At 46.9% G+C, this 23,063-nt stretch overlaps 1 protein-coding gene and 1 long non-coding RNA gene across 4 annotated transcripts; one reads left to right on the top strand and one right to left on the bottom strand.

The window, feature by feature from the left end:
- Nucleotides 1–3,066: 3,066 nt before the first annotated feature.
- On the bottom strand, nucleotides 3,067–17,229 carry LOC121481403. Of its 3 annotated transcripts, none has more exons than XR_005985279.1 (4): nucleotides 17,102–17,229; nucleotides 12,202–12,483; nucleotides 6,024–6,171; nucleotides 3,067–4,847 (listed from the first exon to the last, which is right to left on the bottom strand). It is a non-coding gene; the product is annotated as an uncharacterized LOC121481403 (long non-coding RNA). The 3 variants fall into 3 exon arrangements; XR_005985281.1 differs by having other exon boundaries at nucleotides 17,106–17,200; XR_005985280.1 differs by lacking the exons at nucleotides 12,202–12,483; nucleotides 17,102–17,229 and adding an exon at nucleotides 8,422–9,756.
- METTL17 (methyltransferase like 17) lies at nucleotides 17,095–23,033 on the top strand. Its single transcript, XM_041738711.1, has 14 exons — nucleotides 17,095–17,285; nucleotides 17,392–17,545; nucleotides 17,652–17,786; nucleotides 18,838–18,919; nucleotides 19,161–19,242; nucleotides 19,590–19,663; nucleotides 20,115–20,209; nucleotides 20,562–20,632; nucleotides 20,826–20,933; nucleotides 21,202–21,270; nucleotides 21,908–21,958; nucleotides 22,198–22,290; nucleotides 22,526–22,713; nucleotides 22,788–23,033. The coding sequence occupies exons 1-14, from the start codon at nucleotides 17,205–17,207 to the stop codon at nucleotides 22,909–22,911; spliced, it is 1,407 nt and encodes a 468-aa protein (XP_041594645.1). The 5' UTR covers nucleotides 17,095–17,204; the 3' UTR covers nucleotides 22,912–23,033.
- The last annotated feature ends 30 nt before the right edge of the window (nucleotides 23,034–23,063 follow it).

Raw genomic sequence — 23,063 nt, 5'->3', positions numbered from 1 at the left:
GCCACACAGCTGCAGGATGGAGGGTGCTTGCGGCCACACAGCCGCAGGACAGAGGGTGCTCGCGGCCACACAGCTGCAGGACCCACACGCCCTGGCACATGTACACCTGAGCATAGAGTCCCCCTCCTCGGAAGGCGGCCTCGCCCACAGTGTCGTCTGTGTGGGCACCCGCCCTCCCCTCCATCGCACCACAGCACCCCTCTCGGGTTTTGTTCTAAGTGGGCTCCACGCCCAGCACGGGCTTGAACTCACACCCCCGAGGGGGAAGGCAGCTCGCTGTGTGGCCTGAGCCAGCCTCCTGTCAGTCAAGGTTGAGGCCGCTGAGTTCATTGCCTTTTCCTCATCGTAAAGCCCTTAAGGTAGCCTAAATGCCCATATACCGGTTAGTGGATTAAAAAATAATAATAACAGGGGATCCCTGGGTGGCTCAGCGGTTTAGCGCCTGCCTTTGGCCCAGGGCGAGATCCTGGGGACCCGGGATCGAGTCCCACGTCGGGCTCCCGGTGCATGGAGCCTGCTTCTCCCTCTGCCTGTGTCTCTGCCTCTCTCTCTCTCTCTCTCTCTCACCGTATGCCTATCATAAATAAATAAAATTAAATTTTAAATAATAATAATAATAACAATCCACACAATGGATTATTCATCCATGAGAAACGAAGATATCCTGACATTTATAACAACACCGATGGACTTCATGCACGTTATGCTGAGATAGCTCAGACAGAAAAAGACTAGTTTATCATGGTATCACTTATAAATGGAATCTAAAACAAACTTCTAAAAACCAGAGATTAGAATGGTGGTTGCCAGGGGGTAGCGGTGAGGGGATAAGACTGATGTTGTTTAAGGTACAGACTTGCAATGAGTAGTAAATAAATCATAGAGCTCTGATGCACAGTGTAATGAATACCATACCATAATTACCAAACTTACCAGGAGACTAAAGTGTAATTATCCCGAAGACTAAAAGGAATGGATATTTATGTAATGAGGTAAAGGTACCAAATATAGCTGCAAAAGCAATCATAGTACAATACATAAATATGTCAAGTTAGCACATTGTATATCTTAAATTTACACAATATTCTGTGTCAAATATATTCAATTTGTAAAAATCAAGGCTTTTGATGATTTCCTATCTGTCCTCATCCTAAGTTCATATGTTCTTCCTGACACCAAACTTTGCCTTTATAAGAAAAAAACAGCAAGAGGTCAAGGGAGAAGTCAATCGTGATTCATCTTGGAGAAAAATATTCTCATAACAAAGTATAGGTTCCCTGGATGGTGTGTACGAGCATTCAACCTTCTGCAAAACAACAGAGAGAAAACTGCAGTTATCCAGAGGGTGAAGCATTTTTCTTGAAGTGTTCTTGGGGAGAAAGAAGTGGATTGACCTCAAAAAATCAGTTAAGAACTCTCTGAGTAACCCTTGGATTCCAAACATTCCTCTATCAGTTTCACCCACCTGGAGGAGGAGTTCAAAAGTCGAGGTGAGCCTGTGGTCCCCCCCTGCAGCAAGAAGAGGGTTTGATGATGCTGGAAAGGACCTCAGAACGTCTGAATTAAAAAGCCAATATTCTAAATACATCTTTATTTTTTTTCTTATTAGAGAAGTAACACATATTCAATACAGAAATGTTAGGAAATCTGGAAAAATCACAAATCTTAAAGAAAAACAAAAAAATGAAGACAAGTCAGCTGTAATCTCACCAACCAAAGATAAACACTCTTTATATTCACAAATTTCCAACCAGTATTTTTTTATTATATTTAAAATACAATGTGTGATGGGATACATAGTATTTTAGTTTCTGCTCCTCCTCCCCCACTCCCCTGCCATAACAAAATAAGGAGAATGTCTTCCTGTTCCCATAAGCTTTCTCCTGGGGTGTATTTTATACTGGCAGCATAGTTTTCCATCCTAGATTTCCATCATTTACTTATCCTTTCTCTTATTGTTGAGTGTTTCAGTTATTCTCTCCACTCAGGACAACAGCCTGACAGCTGATAATCATGTCTGAAATTTTTCCTCAGCAGTGGTGGCCTTTCCCTTCGAGCTGTTATAGGGCCTGTGATTACCAGGGTGGGGACCTGTTCTCCTTGAAGCTCTTGTTCTGTTCCAATTTAGACTGCTATTCTTAGACAAAATTCAACGGAGTAACTCTGAATATCTAATTGGCTTTATTAACCAATGCATGAATCAGAAAGCATCCCATCTAGCAAGTAGAAGGGAGCTTCTAGGAATCATACAAAATGGGAGGTTTTCAGAGCACCTGGGTGGCTCAGCGGTTGACTGTCTGCCTTCGGCTCAGGTCGGGATCCCAAGGTCCAGGGATGAGTCTCTCATTGGGCTCCCCGCAGGGAGACACACTGCCTGGGTCTCTGCCTCTCTCTGTGTGTCTCTCATGAATAGATAAATAAAAATCTTTAAAAAAATAATAAAAACATGGAAGGTTTTCATAGGAAAAGAGGGTAGGACAAAAAGTTATTAGCAAAAGGAAAGAAAGGATTGTATCAGGCCAGGACATCTTGGGGTGGGGGTGGGAGCTGCAGAGTTTTTACTGCACGAGCCCTGATCAAAAAATTTCAGACTATTAAAAGGTCAAATTCGTGGAATAGATTGAAACTAATTAAATCTTCCTTTGCTGTTGTGGGGGACAAATGACTCCATTTGGGGCTTCTTTCTTTTTTAACAGCATTAACAACGTACCTCACTGCTGGCAAAACAGAAATGCAAGCTCTTTTTCTTAAAGATTTATTTATTCCAATGAGAGAGTGCAAGGGAGGGGCAGAGGGAGAGAGAAAAACCCAGACTCCTCTGAGCACAGAGCCAGACTCGAGCTCACAACACTGACATCAGAACTGAGCAGGAACCAAGAGTGGAACGCTTAACGCCTGGGCCACCCAGGCACCCCAATGCATGCTCTTCTAACCCAAGACCCTCTTTAATCAACATATATTTTTAATTTTTTAATTTTTCTTAAAGATTTTGTTTATTTATTCATGAGACACACACACACACACACACACACAGAGACAGAGAGGCAGAGACACAGGCAGAGGGAGAAGCAGGCTCCATGCAGGGAGCCCAACGTGAAACTCGATCCTGGGACTGTAGGATCACGCCCTGAGCCGAAGGCAGGCACTAAATCACTGAGCCACCCAGGGATCCCCTCCACATATAGAAGGAGATCTGGGCCTAGATGGCAGTAGATATTTTACGGATAAAAACCTGAAATTTATGATGTGCTGGCTTGACTTCATCTACATGCAGTTTCATTCTTCTAAAATTTTTCTCAAAGTGAGCATAAAACAAAATGGATAAATAAAATCTATAAATAAAATAGAAAAATAAAATTCTGTTCCAGAATTTTATAAAAATTGTCACTATTTTTCACTTTCTGCCAGATTTCACAGATGACACCCAGCTTGACTCAGGAAGTGGTGTCCTCTGGTACAGAGATGTTGTTACAGGTTTGGTCAGAAGGGAAAACTCTGTGTTCTATTTCTCCTGTTGGGGAGGCTTGCTCTAAGCCATACACATCCCATCACCCAGGTTTCCTTTCGGTTAATGGCAAGGAGCCACTGGTGGAAACTCCGTTCTCTAGAAGGCATCTGGCCAGCCCAGGTTGTAGTTCTCACTACAAATAAATAAAAGAGAAGGAGGAGGAGAAGGAAAAGGAACAAAAGGCCAAAATGTCATAATTTGCCCCTCACAACAGCAAAGAAAGACTTAATTAATTTGAATTTACCCCAGGAATAGGACCTCTTAACAGTCAATCTGAAATTTCAGCACTAGTGCAGTAATCGGCCTGATGAAACCCCCTGATCTGCAAAGGACTTCCTGACCTGAAACAACCCTTTTTTTCTTTTTTTTCTTTTTTGCTAATAACTTCTTGTTCCACCCTCTTTCCTATGAAAACCTTCCATTTCCTATGATTCCTGAGCTCCCCTCTATTTGCTAGATGGGATGGTTTCTGATTCATGCACTGAGTAATAAGGCCAGTTATGATGCAGGTGGCCAGGTTTGAGGACCCAGAAGGGGTCCCACAGGACCAGCCCAGAGGGTCCTTGGCTTGGCATTGGATAGAAATCAAACAAGAGCAGAGAACTGAGAGTAGTTTATTGAAGACATAGAGAGAATACAGACACAGAAAGAGGGTCTGGGATACGGAGAAAGGAAAGGAGAGAAAGTCTCGTCTTTGCTTGGGGTCTGGGCTCTTTATTGATAATTGTGGTCTGGTGCATGTGTCCTCTCCGGCAGCCAGGAACTGGTCAGAACAAGGACAGGAACCAGGAGTGCATCATAAATCACTTATTCCCTGGAGCCAGGGGGTCTTAGGATGGAGATGTCCAGGGCCAGTGGTCTGGAATACACACATGTGGCTTCGCCCGGTTATTCTCGTCTGTTGCTCCCCAGGTGCTCTCCACTGTGCTGGAAGCCTCCAAAGAAATTATTAACTCCTTGTTCCCGACAAGGAGGATATACACTTAGGCATGTGTAAGATAGGAGTGTAGGTCCTTGCAAGAATAGAAACAGGAAAGGGAGAAAAAAAAAACAGCTTTTTTTTTTTTTTTAATGGGGTCCTTGCAGTTTCCCTATCTTAATTAGATCTTCTCATTTACTTAGGTGAATTTTTTTTTCTTCAACAATGGAAAGTGAGTAACAAGAAGAGACTGCTGGGGTGCCGAGTGGCTCAGGTGGTTGAGCATCTGTCTTCAGTTTGGGTCATGATCCCAAGGTCCTGGGATAGAGCCCCACATCTGGCTCCCTGCCAAGCACGGAGCCTGCTTCTCCCTCACGCTCTGCTTGTGTTCTCAATCTCTGTCAAATGAATGAGCAAAATCTGTAAAAAAAAAAAAAAAAAAAAAGAAAGAAAGAAAGAGAAGAGTGCTTATAGCTCTAAGATACATAGAAATGAATCAGAAGGATGTCAGTCAATGAATACTGGGCATATATTGTACATTGTATGATTTGTTTAAGTATTTTTTATTTTTATTTTTTTTTATTTTTTTATTTTTTTTTTGTTTAAGTATTTTTTAAAGATGTCTCATCCCCCATTGCAGTGAGCTTGTTTTAACAAAGGGTTTTCACCTCACCATGTCAAATTATGATATTATATTGTTCTTAAGAAATCTCATAAATAGGGCGATGTAGGAAAACCTTAGGGTTCGAAGCTGATGGCCAAGAAAGAATTATTGAGACATCTCTGCTTCAAAAAGGTGATTTTATTAAAGCACAGGGACAGGACCTGTGGGCAGGTAGAGTTGCACTGGGGTCATGAGGAGGGCCCATTATATACTTTCAAATTGGGAGGGGTTAGGGATGGTGTAAGTCTCTAAGGAAATTTTGGAAGCAAGGTTTCCAGGACCCTGAGGGAGCCAGCTATTGTTGGGAAAAGGTCATTTATTACTGTCTAGTAAAACCTGAGTCATGAGACCCATCAAATGCATATTGGGGGGTCATGTGCTTGGGGGATGATCGCCAGCATGTATCTTGGGCGGGGGGGAGCGGATAGAGATAAAGGAAGCTTCCAAAGGAATATTTATGTTAAAGTAGACCTACAGGATCCTGGGGGTTGAGCTAAGATTGCCTTTTGCCCTGAGCAAAGTGTCAAACAGAGAGGCAGCTGAGTCCCTAGAGGAATGTCACTCTGCCTGTTTCAAGGACTTGTCAATGGGCTGTAAGTAGTACAGAAATTTAATAACTTTTCTTCTGCTTTTGTTTCCCACATCAATCCCCCCTGAAAATTTGTAGCTTTTTTTTTTTTTTCAGATTTTATTTATTCAAGATAGAGCACAAGCAGGGAGAGTGGCATGAAGAAACAGGCCCCCACTAAGCAGGGAGCCCGATGACCCTGGGATCATGACCTGAGCCAAAGGCAGATGCATACGTGACTGAGCCACCCAGGTGCCCCTCCCCTGAACAAGTGTGACCCTTAAATCTTTAAGGTTGCTGAGGTTAGAAAGTCTCATTTTCTGTAATTTCTTCCTGCCGAATAGGGGTGTAGAGATGTCCCTACCTATGGGTCGACACTGGTCCATCGGGTCTCCTAGAGATATAGGAGTTAGGAAAGGCAAAGGCAGTAGACGCCAAGGAAGACCACATGCGTGGATCTTCCCGAGCGGGAAGGATTATCTGTGGGCTCGAAGTTACAGCAGTGAAGGATCCTCGGCACCAGGTGGAGAGCCATGGAAGAAAACAGCAAACACGGTTAGAATAATACAAAGAAAAAGAAGCTCAAATAAGAGTCCTTTGATAGTTGACAAAAATTTTCAGTCCAGGAGTTTAACCAATCATTAAAGGAAAGAGATTTGACTGATTTGAGTATTCATATCAGAAACCCAGAAAGATTTTGTTGGTAATCTGGAATGTATACCCTGATTTCTGTTTTTTTATGATAACACAACTTCCACCTTGTGCAGCAGTTAATACATCTAATCCCACTCTATTTTGTGAAACTGCTTTACACATTTGTGTTACTTCAGTATTCACTAGAAAAATGCCATTTTGAGTGTCATTTAGGGCTTTGATCATGTTTGTTTTTGTTTTTGTTTTTGTTTTTAAGATTTAATTTGGGATGCCTGGGTGACTCAGTGGTTGAGCAACTGCCTTCGGCTCAGGGCGTGACCCCCGGGGTCTTGGGATCAAGCCACATCAGGCTCCCTGCACGGAGCCTGCTTCTCCCTCTGCCTGTGTCTCTGCCTCTCTCTCTGTGTCTCTCATGAATGAATAAATAACATCTTTTAAAAAGGAGGGATCTTATAAATCTGGTTGACTAGAATAAACAAAATCAATAACCTCTGAACAGTTGTGCTCTATAGAGGTACGATGGTCAGGTCCAGGCATAAGGATAGCTGAGTTTAAAATCCGACAGGTTTTAAGTATTATTTGAGGTATATCCATAAGTATAGACTGGTATTAAATAAGCTGGCTTTCCTTCATCCATTGCTGGCCTTTGATCGCTAAGATACTCTGGACCTGATGTGAAGTCATTACAGTCATTACTGTTCCAGAGTGAGCTTTGAGGCTCCTGTTACCAGGAGAGCTGTTGCATGCTTGGCTAAAACATTTGTTTGCAATTATACATCAACAGAGGTGGCTTCTAGGATAAATATGCCTAAGGGGTAAAATCATCAAGAAGCCCTCTTTGAGGTCCAATCTTAACAATCATTGGCAAGTGGGAGAAGACTTGTTTCAGGAGAAAAGAGCATCCCCAAGTGCATCATCCAATCTAATCATAAAGTGTGGTCATCCATTATCTCCACAAACCCATAGTTAACCCCATGGAGCAAGGTTATGGCCTGGCTTTTAAGGAGCGATTTTGTCATCCCAGCCTTACGGAATTGATCGAAGCTAAAGTTATACAATTGTTGTGGCATCTATTCCATTTTTCAGCTAATCAAATAATCATATGCCCATGGGGTCTTGCTATTATCTACATAGACTAACAAGCATGAAGATTGTCTATACATGAGCTACTGTGGCAATTTCTCCAAAATTCTCCTAAAGCTGTCTAGCTTAGGCAAACAACATCCAAAGACAATCAGAACTAGGATTTAACATCTGCAAAGGTGTGTTATTGAAACATAATTTTTCTCTCTAAACTTACCTTTATTCCCAGAGATAGCCAAATCAAGGCTAATTTGTTTGTAAAACAAATCTGATTTTAACAAATCGGCCTGGGGATCCCTGGGTGGCGCAGTGGTTTGGCGCCTGCCTTTGGCCCAGGGCGCAATCCTGGAGATCCAGGATCGAATCCCACATTGGGCTCCCGGTGCATGGAGCCTGCTGCTTCTCCCTCTGCCTATGTCTCTGCCTCTCTCTCTCTCTCTCTCTCTCTCTCTCTCTCTCTCTCTCTGTGTGTGTGACTATGATAAATAAATGAAAATTAACAAATCGGCCTAATTATTTACATAAGCTCAGCAAGAATCGCAATTGACCATATAGATTCTTTTAAAATCTGCTTTGCCGGAATTTTTATAAGGAATCTCTAAGCTGAACTCTTAGCCTCAAGGCCAGAAACCAAGCCAAATACTTGCCATCAGATGTTGCCTACCAGACCTCTAAGTTTGGGTGAATTCCTCTTCATGAGGTCCCCAATATATATCCTGAAGTTCCTGCACCTGCCAGAAAGTGACATTCTTTGCTCACCTGGTAAGGCTGCTAGGAACTCTGTAAGCAAGGTGTCAAGCCAACATTTCCAACGGGATTTATGGCTCCAGGTTTCATAAAGTCAACCTTAGTTCCTTAAAGCTGTTTTGTCATATCTGAGTCTATGTATGTCTCTCTCAAATATGACGTTCCAGTCAAAACCTTGGTAAAATAGCCAATATTTCCAATGGTGTTCTGTTGCAAGACAGATTCTTAATTGAACAAAGGCAAATGACTATGATTGCCATGGAAGAAAGAATACTTACTGAGACCTTTTGAATTTCAGAGAGTTCAGGTAGAGAGAGGAGTCAAATGCTTTAATTTGTTCACAAATGGATAATTTACCACATTTTTGTAAGTCATAGGTATCCTAAGAGAAAGTTTCCTTAATCTGGAAGAGCAAACATTAGAGAATCATCGATGTTTCAAACAAGAGTCACAAAACTACAGTCATTTTTTAAAATTCATTTATTCCCATGTGAATAATTCTTGTTCAGTTTGAATGTAGTCTCTTAATTAGTTCTGGAAATTCTTACCCATTTCAGTTTTAGGAATTTAAAAATATTTGTCCTAAGTCCTTTTTACAAATCTCCTTGAAGATGAAACTCATTTTGCAAGGGAATAGGAACCATTATAAATGACAAGAACTCAGAAATGGAGGACACTGGTAATGATCCAATTTGAAAGTTCATTATGATGCAATTGACAAGGAAATTCAGCTACTTCTGTGACACGTAACACTTCAATAATCAGAATATCTGGTGGTGCAATGACCTTATACCAGAATGTAATGTGCCAAATAGACAAGCCTAATTTGTCAACAAAACTTCGTTTATGATTTAATCTTGAGGAAGTTTGTTCAAACCTTAGAAAAGGTTGACATGACTAAATAGGATTAGGGATCATCAAAGACCTGATAAAGGTAAAACCTAGAAACTCATTTTTCTGGGCAAGCAAAGAAAAAACAACTGTTTACATTTTTTAATCAAGAGCAGACCAACAATTCAAGAAAACTCTCTCTTAACAGAAGGAAAGCAGATTTTCAATCTTTTTAAAATTCATTCATTTCAGTCTTAGTCCATCCTGACCAAACATAAAACTCCTTTCCAAAGTTTTCCCATTTTCTACAACTTTCCTATGCATTCAGATTTTGTCCCCAGCCATTTCTCTCCAAACAACCGGTCTCATTTAGGACAAAAACACCTTCTTTCACCTTCAACAAAAATGTATTTCCATTCCCATTATCTTTCTTACATACCTCCTACCTTTCTGCATACAGAGTTGCTTCCCTTATTTCCATCAATCTTAATTACATTTAGCAGAATTTTGCACTTAGAAACTTTAGTCTCCAGCGAAGACTAAGTAGTAACCAGTTGTGAACTGTTACACCAGAATTCTTTAGATGGCAAATTTATGAATCAGTTAAGCACAAAGCATGTTTACCAACAGACCCAAATATCCTTAATTTCTCAAGAAGTCGAAAAATATATATACACACCATGGAATATTACTCAGCCATCAGAAAGAACGAATACCCACCATTTGCTTCGACGTGGATGGACCTGGAGGTTATGATGCTGAGTGAAATAAGTCAATCGGAGAAGGACAATCATCAGATGGTCTCACTCACATGTGGAATATAAGAAATAGTGAAAGGATTACAAGGGAAAAGAGGGGAACTGAGTGGGGAAAAATTAGAGAGGAAGACAAACCATGAGTGACTCATAACTCTGGGAAACAAACACAGGGTTGTGGAAGGGGAAGAGGGTGGTGGGATGGAGTGACTGAGAGACAGGCACTAAGGAAGGCACTTGACGGGATGAGCACTGGGTGTTATACTATATGTTGGCAAATTGAATTTAAATAAAAAATTTTAAAAAAGAAAAAAAAAGAAGTCAAAAACAAAAACCTATGTCCAGTAATCAATATGTTAGCACTTTCTGCTATTTGGAAAAGACCTAGATGTCCAATGACTTTAACCCCATTTATCATCCAAGCAAAACTTTAAAGTTTCACGTTACCAAAGACTTTGAAAGCTATCTTAACAATTACCCATGAAAACTTAGAGACAGAGCAGATTCACCATCATTTTAAATCATTTTTTGCTGACAAATTGCAACAGAGATAACACAAGCTTACTTGACCTTTACCAAACCTAGATAGAATAAAAGTTTCATATTTAATGCTGATAACTTTAAAGATGTCTATCTTAATTAAACCGCCAAACTTAACTTAGTTAAAATTTTTTTTTTATTTATTTATGATAGTGAAAGAGAGAGGCAGAGACACAGGCAGAGGGAGAAGCAGGCTCCACGCACCGGGAGCCCGATGTAGGACTCGATCCCGGGTCTCCAGGATCGCGCCCCGGGCCAAAGGCAGGCGCCAAACCGCTGCGCCACCCAGGGATCCCTTAACTTAGTTTAAATACCAAATATGTCCCACCTGGATCCTCCCTATTGTCAATTTTTTAAAGATTTTATTTATTTATTTATTTATTTATTTATTTATTTATTTATTCATGAGAGACACAGAGAGAGAGGCAGAGACACAGGCAGAGGGAGAAGCAGGCTCCCTGCAGGGAGCCTGACATGGGGCTCGATCCTGGGACTCCAGGATCACACCCTGGACCAAAGGAAGATGCTCAACCGCTGAGCCACCCAGGGATCCCCATCCTATTGTCACTTTTTACCAGAGACCCTAGTGGGGAAATCTGGAGTGGGTGGTGTTAGATCCAGGGGGTGCTCTTCTTGGGTTTATCTGGAGGAAGCCTATCTAGATAATTATCATCCAATGTGTCAGGGGGTGCTTTACTAGCCAGACACATTCGGGCAAACACATTCTTCCCTGTTTTCTGCAGAAGAGGTCTGACGGATCCTCCTGAGGCCACACAATGTGACAGGAGATCAGTCCTTTCCTAAGTCTTGCAGTCTGAATGGTTTCCAGTGGGTTAAAAGGCACCCCCAGGGAGAGCCCTTAGGAACTGAAGAAAAGAGAAGTCGAGAAGGTCCATTACCTAGAAAATCTCCCCCCACCCTCACCCCCACCCCCCGCCACTCCTGGGGTAGCATCCCACCCGTAGGATATGTCAGAGGTTCCTGGTGTCAAAGCAACTGGAGGCGTCCCTCAAACAAAAATTGCTATGACTACGGCTGATGATAAAGGCCCCTGTGGGAGGGATGTTAGCGTCACACACCCCCTCCTCTTCGCATCCTAGGCTACAGTTGGGTACCTTGAAGCACCCTGTTTTTAGCCCATGGAGAACACTAGAAGAGTTTTACAAGGGGAAATTACCCAATTCTGTAGCTTAAGTAGTTAGTAGAGGACACTGACAAAAAACGGTAAAGATAAAAATCCATCATGATCTAAGCAACATTCCAACACACGTAGTCCTTACAGCCAACTTCCCTAGGAAACAGTCCCCCATTCGGTTTTAATTCCATTGGGTACTGATTTTGGCCCGCTCCCAGTGGAAGTCCTGCTGTCAGAAGCAGCTAGGCCAGGATGCTAAGGGGAAATCACATTAGGCCAATGAGGAGGAAACATCACACAGGGTCTTAAGATTGGCAGCTGTCCTGGTGACTTGGGTGGCTATCCCATGCCCCAAACAGACAACTTTGTATTCGGACAGGAATAAAGAGAGGGCATCGAGTTTCTGGGTCTTATTACCAATCCAGCTAGGCACTAACTTCCAGCCAAAAAACAGGCTTCCTCCTCCCTGTAGAATAGCCACAGGCTAGAGGATTACAGCCTGAGCAATCAACAGGAAAGTATCCTAATAAGACTACTCCTTGGGGCCCCTGGGTGGCTCAGTTGGTTAAACATCTGCCTTCTGCTTGGGTCATGATACCAGGGTCCTGGAACAGAGCCCTGCTTTGGGCTTCCTGCTCCACAGGGAAACTTTTCCCCCTCCTTCTCCCCGCCACTCCCTCTGCTTGGGCTCTCTTTCTGTCAAATAAATAAAATCTTTAAAAAACAAACAAACAAAGATTACATTCCTTGAAAAGCCCCTGAAATGAGAGTAAAGGAAGAGGAGAGAAAGTACTCACCAAGTCTGCACTGGGGTTCAGAGTCCAGGTGAAAGGACTCAAAGCTCCATGTTGGGCACCATATGGTATAGGAAAGACAGTAGAGTTCAAAGGCGACGGCCAAGAAAGAATTTTTGAGACATCTTTGGTACCTTGCGTGGTCCATCACCTTGTACCCTAAAGCTCGGCTAATTGTTGTCCCAGTGTTGTGTGGTTTTGCAGGAAGAGCTGACAGGCCTGCCTGTCCCTGTTCTCCAATTTAGTTTCTCATACGCATCTCTTGACAAATTCGGCAGGAAATTTCTATACAATAAAATACATGTCCAAAATGAGAAAAAAAAAAAGGTACAGTTCAGCAAGCCCCCCCTCCCCCTTGTTAAGGCAGGGTCAGGGCACTTGAGGAGTTGCACTGGGGTCATGAGGCCCTAGGGGCCCATTGTATATTTTCAAGTTTGGAGGGGTTAAGGATGGTGTAAGTCTCTAAGGAATTTTGGAAGCAAGGTTTCCAGGACCCTGAGGGGGCCAGCTATTGTTGGGAAAAGGTCATTTATTACTGTCTAGTAAAACCTGAGTCATGAGACCCGTCAGATGTATATTGGGGGGTCCTATACTTAGGGGATGATTGCCAACATGTATCTTGGGGGTGGGCGGGTAGAGATAAAGGAAGCTTCCAAAGGAATATCTATATGTTAAAGTAGACCTACAGGATCCTGAGGGTTGAGCTAAGATTGCCTTTTGCCCTGAGCAAAGTATTAACAGTGGGGCAGCTGAGTCGCTAGAGGAATGTCACTCTGCCTGTTTCAAGAACTTGTCAATGGGCTGGGCTGTAAGTAGTGAGGAAATTCAACAGTTTTATTCTCACTCAACTTGGCCAATCTAATGAGTCTCTGTCACTCTAAGAATTTTCCTGGCCTCATCCTCTCTTGGACAACCATCATCCTGAGACCAGGGTCATGTTAATTGCATTCCAGCAACAGTCCAGCTGGTGGAAATGCACAATGTCTACCTGCTGAATATGTACCTTGGTCCCCCAAACTTATTAACAGGACCTACTAACCTGAAATTCCTATTTTGGAATTTATTAATATCTTTATATTATATCACCATTTCTACATTGTATCAAGTATAGTTTACAAAGCTTAGTCAAATGTCGGGAACCTAAACATCTGACATTTGAATGAGTTTGGTAATTTGGCTAACAATGACATTTTCCCCTTAATTGCATGGGGAAAAAAAGGGTAATGCATCTCACTTGGCTCCCAGAGAATCGATCTAAAATATACTGAGATTCCAAAAATGAACATTAAATACAAGACACAGAATCAATCTTCAAAGACAGAAGAAACATTCTTTGGCAAAAGGTGGGAACCTAATTATAGAAATAGAGAACATAGAGTCCCATCATAAGCAGAAATAACACAAAACCTTTGCCTTCTAAAAAATGTCTAAAACACAACAAAAGGAAAGGCATTTAGAAGTTCCTAAGTAGGAAAAGAGGACCACACGAGAGGAATACAGATAATGTAGTCCATGGAATTCCATTGAAAAAATAAAAACTACCCAATGGCCACCAAGAAACAAAGGATATTTGATTCTATGTATATATATACTCTATGTGAAGACAACAGAGGGACATTTTTAGATCTTTAGTACTTATTTGACATTTCTGAGTGCCTTTGATGTGTCAAGCACTATGCTAAATGCCATATGTATAGTAGGGAATAAGTAGACATGTGCCTGCATTTTAAAAATCCTTTCCCCACATACCTTGCTTGCAATAATTATAGAGCATATGTCAAAAATTGAGCTTTAATCTATGAATAAAGGGTTGAAAGAGGATGTTGTCTATTTATCACAAGTAATAACCAGTAACGTCAGTATCCATGTGCCTTACAAATGAGGACTGGATAGTTCCCCAACTAGCTCCTGGGGGTTTGTTTGAACGAAGAAGAGAAAATCTTTCTATCTCAGTAAGAGCCCGTCATAACCAGGAACGTTACACATTTGGCACCAAGACCATGGCTTGGAACCTCCTGTGTACCTTGCATCAGTGGATCAAGTGAGGACAAATCATTTATCAAATATGGGAAAGATAAAAGGTAAACATCAGAGATGAAAAGGCAGTGAAGATGATCACCAGATGGCTCTTCTAGCTCAATAAGTAAAACCAAAGTCACAGAGGGCTATAACCAAGAATTAGCTAAACTATGACAATCTATTTACTTGCAGTTCAGAACAGCTCTGCTAATTTCTGCTGAAGATACTTCAGTAATATCACTTCACCTCTGCAAGAAAGTAGAGGACTAAGGAGAAGAGTTGACTGGTGTTTACTTCAGACCAAAAGAAAAGACACGGCCCACTCCAGCTCCAAGAAAGAGGTGGAGGGGAAGAGAGAGGGGAAGGCAAGAGGGGAGGGGAGAGAAAGGAGGGAAGAAAGGGGGGGAGACTGGCTTCCTAAAGGCACAGCGATAGTAACAGCTCAGAGGCAACATTCTGAAAGGATGGGTACCCCTCTTCAGGATATCGTGTATTTATTAAACCAGAGACCTCCAGGTTATACTGTGTCCTCAATAGAAGGAATTCACGGTTTCAGCAACCAGAAAGCAGAAGCAGGAGTCGCTCCACTTAACAACATGCCCACTGACCCACTGGGAAATTTTGCACGTTCATGTCTGTAACTCTGAGCTCTGCAGGGCCAAAGGTCCAGGTACCCAAAGTGGATGCACTCCCGCCAAGGGACACATTGAAGTTCTCATTCAACTACATACGACAGCTGCTGCCAGGACACTTTGGATTTCTTGGGTCCAGGGACCAGCAGATAAGAAGTGGCATCGCCAGGAGTGCCTGGCTGGCTCGGCCAGTAGAGCATAAGATCTCAGGGCTGCAAGTTTGAGCTCCATGTTGGATGTAGAGATCATTTAAAAATAAAATCTTAAAAAAAAAGAAAGAGGAGTTACCAGACTGTCAGGGTGAAACAGTCCTGCTTAGCAGGAGGAAGGAGATAGGGCTGCTTTTACACAGTGGGGATAGACAGGAATGCATGTAGAACCCAAGTGATCTATTTGGGTGCTTCCTAGAATTCCCAAGCTCCATCGTGACTGCGAGTATGGATGTTTACCAATCTCAGCCAGAGAGAGATAGGACTATGAAGGGTTTGGACCCCACAGGAATGAATGTTTGGGTCATAATACCAGGTCAGCCACTAAGACCTGAGAACATGATAGAGGGGGGTGAGGGGAAATTAGAATGGATATTAAAGGAGAGAGTGGATGGGGGCCGTAGCAGCCCTGAGATCAACTGCAGTGACAGTACCTATAATTTGCCCCACTAACCTCCTTCTTCTACGTTTCTCTTCAGGAACAGAGGCCTGTATGAGGTTTAAAGGAATTGTCCCTTGAACCCATGTGGAGAACCAGATCTTGGCTCTAGGCTCTAGGCAGCTATGAAAATACTCCTTAGATCTCCTGCTATGGCGATCATAATCGATATTGGGCCTATGGTTCCTAGTTAACTTGCTCATTTGCATTCAAACGCCAACAATCTCCAGTAGAGCACATGGTTAAAAGTAAAGATCAGCGGTGCCTGCGTGGCTCAGTGATTGAGCATCTGCCTTGGGCCCAGGTCCTGATCCCGAGATCCCGGAATCGAGTCCCGCATCAGGTTCCCTGCAGGGAGCCTGCTTCTCCCTCTGCCTGTGTCTCTGCCTCTCTGTGTCTCTCATGAATAAATAAATTAAAACTTTAAAATAATAATAATAATATAAATAAATAAAATAAAATAATAATAATAATAAAGGTGAAGCTCAGACTTAGACTGCCCAGGTTTATTTTTTTAATTTATTTATTTATTTATTTATTTATTTATTTAGTTATTTATTTATTGAGCATGGAGGGGGTAGGGAGAGAATCTCAAGCCAACCCAGGCGCTGAGCCCGAAGCGCAATCTCCCAGCCCCTGGGATGGTGACCTGAGCTGAAATCGAGTCTGACCGTCAAATGACTGAGCCACCCAGGCATCCCTAACCTGCCCAGGTTTAAATCTAATTGTCATCTAACAAGCTCTGCGATCCTGGGCGTGACCTCCAACCGTTTACTCCCTTTCTCCGTCTCCCGGACGCCTCACCGCAAGGATGCGCTTCCCGCAGCATCAGGCACCTAACCTGCGCGTTACCTACTCGTCCAAGCGCACAGCGTGCTATGGGGAATAACATGGGGAAAAGAAAAAAAAAAAAGAAAAAATCTATGGACTATCATTTTGTTATCTTGGGGGGGGGCTTCCATTTGCTTTTTCTTATCTTTCCCTAGCTGCATTCGCCGTTCGCACACAGGAGGGGGACCCCAAGACTTCGGAGTCCTCCAGAGAGAAAGGCTAGGAACACAGGTGTTTCCCTGTGTCCGGCGCGGCTCGGGTGCGCCCAGGAAGGGCTGGTCCCCGCCCGCCCGTCCGCCCCTCGGACTTCGGGACGCGAACCTCGGCCGCCCCGCGCCTACCCGGGTTCCAGCTGCTCTCGGGGCAGCGCGGCCCGACACCGCCCCCGGCCCCGCCTTCTACCCTGGCCCCGCCTCCAGCCCCGCCCTCTGCCCGCCAGCCCCGCGCCCACCCCGCTTCCAGTTGCTCTCGGGGCAGCGGGGCCCGACCCCGAACCCGGCCCCGCCCTCTATCCTGGCCCCGCCTCCGGCCCCGCCCGGCCCCGCCTTCTACCCTGGCCCCGCTTCCGGCCACGCCCTCTCCTCGCCAGGCCCCGCCCCCCGACTTCGGGACACGAGCCTCGGCGGCCCCGCGCCCACCCGGGTTCCAGCTGCTCTCGGGACTGCGGGGACCCGGCCCCGCCCTCTATCCTGGCCCCGCCTCCGGCACCGCCCTCTTCCCGCCAGGCCCCGCCCCCGCTCGAGCGCAGATCCCCTCCGAGGTGATTTACATACCGACCGTTTATTGGCCACCAGAAGCACTCGCTCTTCTCATTGGCTGACGCTGCTCCGCGGTCACAGGTTTCGTCATTTCCGCTTCCGGCTCGTCTCCGGCACCATGGCGACCGCCTGGGGACTGCGGCCGCTGCTGACGCTGAGCCGGTGTCGCCGCGGGCGCGGAGGAGCCCCCGGAGCCCGAGTGAGTGCCCGCTCCCCGCGCCGGAGGGACCCCGGGGCTCAGGAACGGCGGCGCTGTCGCGGGTGGGCGCTCCCGGCCGCGGTCAGCGTCTCCGTCCCGCCTACAGGCGCTCGCGGGGGTCGCGCCGGGCGCGTCGCAGGTGGACAACAGCTCCGGCTTTCTGGGGCGGAGGCCGCACCGCCGGCACCCCGGCGTCCTGCAGCTGCCGTGCGTGCGGGTGCCGCCCGTGCTGGCCGCCGCGGCGCGGGCGCTGCTGCTCGGTGAGTGGCGGGGCGGGGCGGGGCGGAGCGAGCCCCGAGGCGGAGAAGGGGCGGGGGCCGGCGGCACGCGGCACGCGGCTGACGGCGCTGCATCCCCGGCCCGCAGAGAGCTCGCTACCCGGCGTGGAGGCGCAGGTGCCGGCGCTGCGCAACTACCTGTGGAGCCGCCGTGTGCCGGTCGAGCCGGAGGAGCTGCAGAGGCGCGCGCGGCGCCTGGAGGAGCGGCTGCTGGAGGACGCAGGTGGGGCCTGCAAGAGAGTCGGCCGCACGGAGGGCCCGCGTCCGGCCGAAGCGGGTCCTCCGCTGCCCTTGCCTCTCCCGGGCGCCCCGGGTCGGGACGGCCTACGTTTGTGTTCCGGGGACGCGGCTCCCTAGCGGGCCCGGAGGCCAGGCAGGGCTCAGCGAGCCGCTCTCACCACCGTGAGCTTCTCCATCTCACATACCGCCTTTATGCATCCCGTGCTCCCCACTCTCCCCTCACCCGGTGCAGCGTAGGCGCGGGGGGTTCACGGCCCGCAGACCCAGGTCATCCTGAGCCCCAAGACTTCCAGGCCCTTCCCTCTCGGAGCGTCGGAGACGCCACAGCCCGGAGAAAATCCACAGAATACCGTGCTTCCGCGATGCTCTTCAATCTTCCAGACGCTTCCCTTTATTTTTTTTTTAAGATTTTATTTATTTATTCATGAGAGACACAGGCAGAGGGAGAAGCAGGCTCCACGCAGGGAGCTGGATGCAGGACTCGATCCCGGGACTCCAGGATCACACCCTGGACCAAAGACAGGTGCTAAACCGCTGAGGCCCCCAGGGATCCCCAACACTTCCCTTTAAAAGAGCACAAAGTCGGGGATCCCCGGGTGGTCCAGCGGTTTAGCACCTGTCTTTGGTCCAGGGCGTGATCCTGGAGTCCCGGGATCCAGTCCCACATCGGGCTCCCTGCATGGAGCCTGCTTCTTCCTCTGCCTGTGTCTCTGCCCCTCTCTTTTTCTGTCTGTCATGAATAAATAAATAAAATCTATAAAAAATAAAAGCACAAAACCTGTGGGGTGGGGTTGGTCTTGATGAACGAGCTGCCGTTAGACGCAGGCTACAGTCTGGTTCACCGTGGCGGTGATGGTACTCACGGTTACTCCTACCTGAGATTTTTTTTTCCCCCCTAGGTTGGGCTTCTCATGAGCTTTGAGGTTTTGCCCAGGATGGGAGCTGCAGAGGACGTGGGCAGGCCGATCTTCAGCTGTTGGATCTGAGCCCTGTGCGTCCCTGGTCCCCACTGTCGATTCTTGTTCTCACCCTAGACGTCCCCCCGGCGGAGGAGAGGCTTCGCCAAGCCGTGCTGCAAACCCTGCGCAGAACTACCTACCATTGGCAAGAACTGACGTAAGGCGGACTAGAAAGGCTACAGAAGGGGAAAGAAATCTTGTCTTTAGCTGGAGACTGGGATGGCACAGAGACACAGTCCGCGTCTGGGAGGCCTGCCCAGTGTGTAGCTCAGGACCCCTCCCTTCCAAGGAGTGAGAGTGCTCAGCCCGGGGAGTAAGAGTTCTCCCCTCTCCAGAGATTTCATGCCTGTGGGATGGGCGTTATTCCCTGGTGGCTGTGACTCTGGTTTTTCTGGCAGCTACAATGAGAGACTGAGCCTGGTGTATATGGCGGCAAGACTGGATGGCGGCTTTGCAGCAGTCTCCAGGGCGTTCCATGAGGTGAAAGCCCCTCGGCTTCCAACCCTTAACCATCACTTCCTTTATGCATAAAGTGGTCTCCTGGGGTACGATTCTAGGAACATTGCATGCACTTTAATTTATTTATTTATTATTTGTTTGTTTGTTTATTTATTTATTTAAGCAGCTCAATTTATCCTCTGAAAGGATTTTGTGACCCAAGAAGGGTCTAAAAATCACTGTTTCAGGAGGTTCCCATTGTATAAAGTGTTTCCATTGATTCTCCACGAACATTCACATCTCATCTGGCCTGCCGTACTCCCCTGATGCAGAGGGGCCCTAGAGAGGCATCCGCTGACTCTGCTGTGGGGTATTGTGTATTTCTGCAGATCCGGACTCGAGTTCCCGAGTTCCAGCCCCAAACCCTAATGGACTTTGGCTCGGGTACCGGCTCTGTCACTTGGTAAGTCTCTTTCAGTCTGTCAGTTCTAGCTCTAGAGAGCCTGTGTATGATACCCCAAGACACTGGGAGACCAGACGGGGAGAATAGGAGAGAGTAGGGAACTAGAATGTTTAGTCCCTCGGATCGGGTAAGGCGTAAGAGGGTATGTGGATTAGGGCCAGAACTTAAAGGAACTTCTGATGAGCAAAAGACCTATGTTTAGGAAGATAAAAAAGAAATGGAATTTAGTCCAGGGCATATCACCAAGATGGTTTTTTTGTTTGTTTTTTTGTTTGTCTTTTTGCCTACAGATAGTTTTTTGAGTCTGCCCTTTTTTTTAAGGAGTCCTAAATGAAATAAGAAAACTGCTTTAAACTAACACTCTGTTTCCCAGGGGTGGGGTTGGGGGCAGAGGGCTCTCATAGGGATGACACTGTCACGAGAAATGGTGATTCACATTTTGCCACCTCAGGGCCGCTCACAGTGCTTGGGGCCAGAGCCTCCGTGAGTATATGTGTGTGGACAGCTCAGCTGCTATGTTGGATTTGGCAGAAAAGCTACTGAAAGGTGAGGACAAAGGATAAGGAAGGGCTCTTGTGAAGTTGGAGGAGTTGAGCAGGAACTGGAAAGGGTGTTTTACCGGGGAGTGGAGGGGGGCTAAAAGCTGAAGAGGAGTCTGATTTCCTGCGAGCTCACGGCCGAGCAGAGGGTGGTGGAGGCCTTTGCTGGGCCATGGATGGGTCGGGTAGGATTGAAAGGACAGCTAACCCAGTCTCCCCGACCCTTTGCAAGTTTGCTTACCTTTTTGCATCTCGCCCTTCCCTAATGGCGTTCTTCATCCTTGGGGGCGTGTTTCTTGCCGAGACGTCATTTTTTACCTACGCACTCAGCGCTGCCACGCCTCTGCTTCACTCCACAGGTGGCTCAGGGTCCGGGGAGCCTCACGTTCCAGGTGTCTTCTTCAGGCAGTTTCTCCCTGTGTCACCCAAGGCAAGTGACGACCTTCAGAGAATCTTAAATGTGGAATTTGGCAGATGGAAAACTGACTTCAGTTTTGCAACCCAGCCTGGAGTGTTAGAAGATAGAAGAGAACAAATACGAGGGGAGGGAAGTTTGTGATGCTCCTGGAAGGGCCGGGCCGGGGGAGTGTCAGGTCCGTCATGCGCCGCGTCTGGGTTCTCAGGTCCAGTTCGATGTGGTGGTGTCGGCCTTCTCCCTAAGTGAACTGCCCAGCAAGGCTCACCGCACTGAGACCGTCCAGACCCTGTGGCGCAAGACAGGTCACTTTCTGGTGAGTTGAAATCCCTCTGCCCTTCAAGTTGTAAAGCAGTCTCACGGGTCTCCGCGTTTCCTTCTCTCTTGTCTCCGTTGGAACTTGACCGTTGTTCTCAAGCGTAGGTGCCTTCATCCCCCTTTTAGGCTCTGCAGCCCCACCTGCTGTGGGGACGGCCCTTTCCTTTAGGGCCCTCGACTCCCTCGGCGAAGTTCCCGCGGAGCTGCTAGCATTTGTGTCCTCGTGTAATTCAGGGCTTATGCTTATTCTCCTTTTTGGTGAGCAGGTATTGGTAGAGAATGGAACAAAAGCTGGCCACTGCCTTCTCATGGATGCCAGGGACCTGGTCCTCAAGGTAGGATTCTTTCTCCTTTCACCCCTGCGCCACCATCTCGCCAGTTAGCGCTACTCCCTTGCAAGTCGAAGAGCCTCACTGCTCAGAGTCCTGCAGGGGTGGGGTGACGCTCAGGGTGTTAGGCACGCGCACTCCTTATGGTGCAGGGGGGTGACTAGCCAACCAGGGCCTGCGGGCACATCTGGCCTCTCACCCATCTTCGTATGTGCCATGTGGCCTGCGAAGAGTGGAGTTGACGAATCAGCGGAGAAACTGGTTTTGTCTACTCCCTGGGCCTTTAAAAAAAGAAAAAGTGCGCGGACCCCTGACTCGGCATTGCTAAGCCAAGAACCTTATCTTCTGGGGATGGTGTGAGCCAGTGGATGATCGTGAATTGAATTGTCCTGCAGTGGGACCTTTCTGCGAGTAGAGGTTGCTGACAAGGGAGAGCACCACGCTACGTGCTGAGTCCCTGCTTTACTCCTCCTGCAAAGAAAAAGTCCTTTGTTTGGAGTATTAGAGAAGCAGCCAGCTTAACTCAAGGAGCCTAGTTAATCATTATCAGAATTGAATGTTAAAGGAGGCCTCCATTTACTGAGTGCAGATGCGCGGAGTTAGAATACACCCCTCAGACCCAGCCTGATTTTTTTGATTTCAGGGGAAGGAGAAGTCACCTCTGGACCCTCGACCTGGCTTTGTCTTTGCCCCGGTGAGTGTTGTCTCTGCCTTTCCATCACGCAAAGACCTGAACTCCGCTGTGGCCAAGAAGAGTGAGAGGGTGAAGCTGAGCCAGTCTCTGCTGTCTTGTGTCCCCGTTCAGTCTCGGTCTTGGTTGTTCCCCGCTCTCCCTGCCCCTGGCTCCTGTGCCCACATCTCCCTTACCCTGCTTAACTCTGCCACTCTGAGTTTTCAGTTGTATGATTCTCTGGTTCTTTTCCGTGTTTGCAGTGTCCACATGAACTTCCTTGTCCCCAGTTGGCAGCCTCTAAACCTCTGGCCTGTAGCTTTTCTCAGGCTTACCACTGCATCCCCTTCAGCTGGGTACGTATCCGGAGAACCTTACAGCAGAGAGAAAATAGTCTGAGGGGGCAGATGATAAAGAGTCCGAGGCGGGCAGAGCTGGGGAAGTCAGCGAAGAGCCTGGAGGTTTGGGGGCCTGGGTGTGCATGGCTTACAGAGTATGAAAAGGGCTGCAGGGACTCGGGGGGGGAGGGGGTGTCATGATTTTCTTTCCCATTTCTTTTCCCTTCAAATCGTCTCTATATCCTTATCTCAGAACAAGAAGAAGCAAAAAGAGGAGAAGTTCTCGATGGTAATTCTTGCCCGGGGGCGTCCAGAGGAGGCTCCTCGCTGGCCGCGTCTCACTCAGCCTGTCCTTAAACGGCCACGCCACGTGCACTGTCACCTGTGCTGTCCAGATGGGCACATGCAGCACGCTGTGATCACAGCCCGCCAGCATGGCAGGTACCAAGGCTGTGACCAAAGTTGGGGACAGCTGGCAGGACCCTGCAGCCCACACTGACCTCTCTTTCCCGTAGGGATTTGTATCGCTGTGCTCGCGTCAGCTCCTGGGGAGATCTTCTACCCGTGATCACACCCTCAGAGTCAGAGCTGCCCCCGTCCCCCGCTGAAAACCCTCTGAGGGTCAACAAGGATGCATAACAAGTGTTTTCTTCCTTAGGCCTGCCAAGGCTGAAGCTACCTGGCATCCAGGGTGGGAGCGCTGGTAGCCCTATGTGTTCTCGCTTTAGAGGTTTTAATAATAATAAAGTTTTCAAAGCATAGAAATGGATCTCATGATTCTTAAAAGGTCC

Source organism: Vulpes lagopus, chromosome 23 (assembly GCF_018345385.1).
Source record: "Vulpes lagopus strain Blue_001 chromosome 23, ASM1834538v1, whole genome shotgun sequence".
NCBI classification, from domain to species: domain Eukaryota; kingdom Metazoa; phylum Chordata; class Mammalia; order Carnivora; family Canidae; genus Vulpes; species Vulpes lagopus.
Note: the sequence above shows the minus strand (reverse complement) of the source record. Positions and strands in the feature narration are given on the sequence as shown.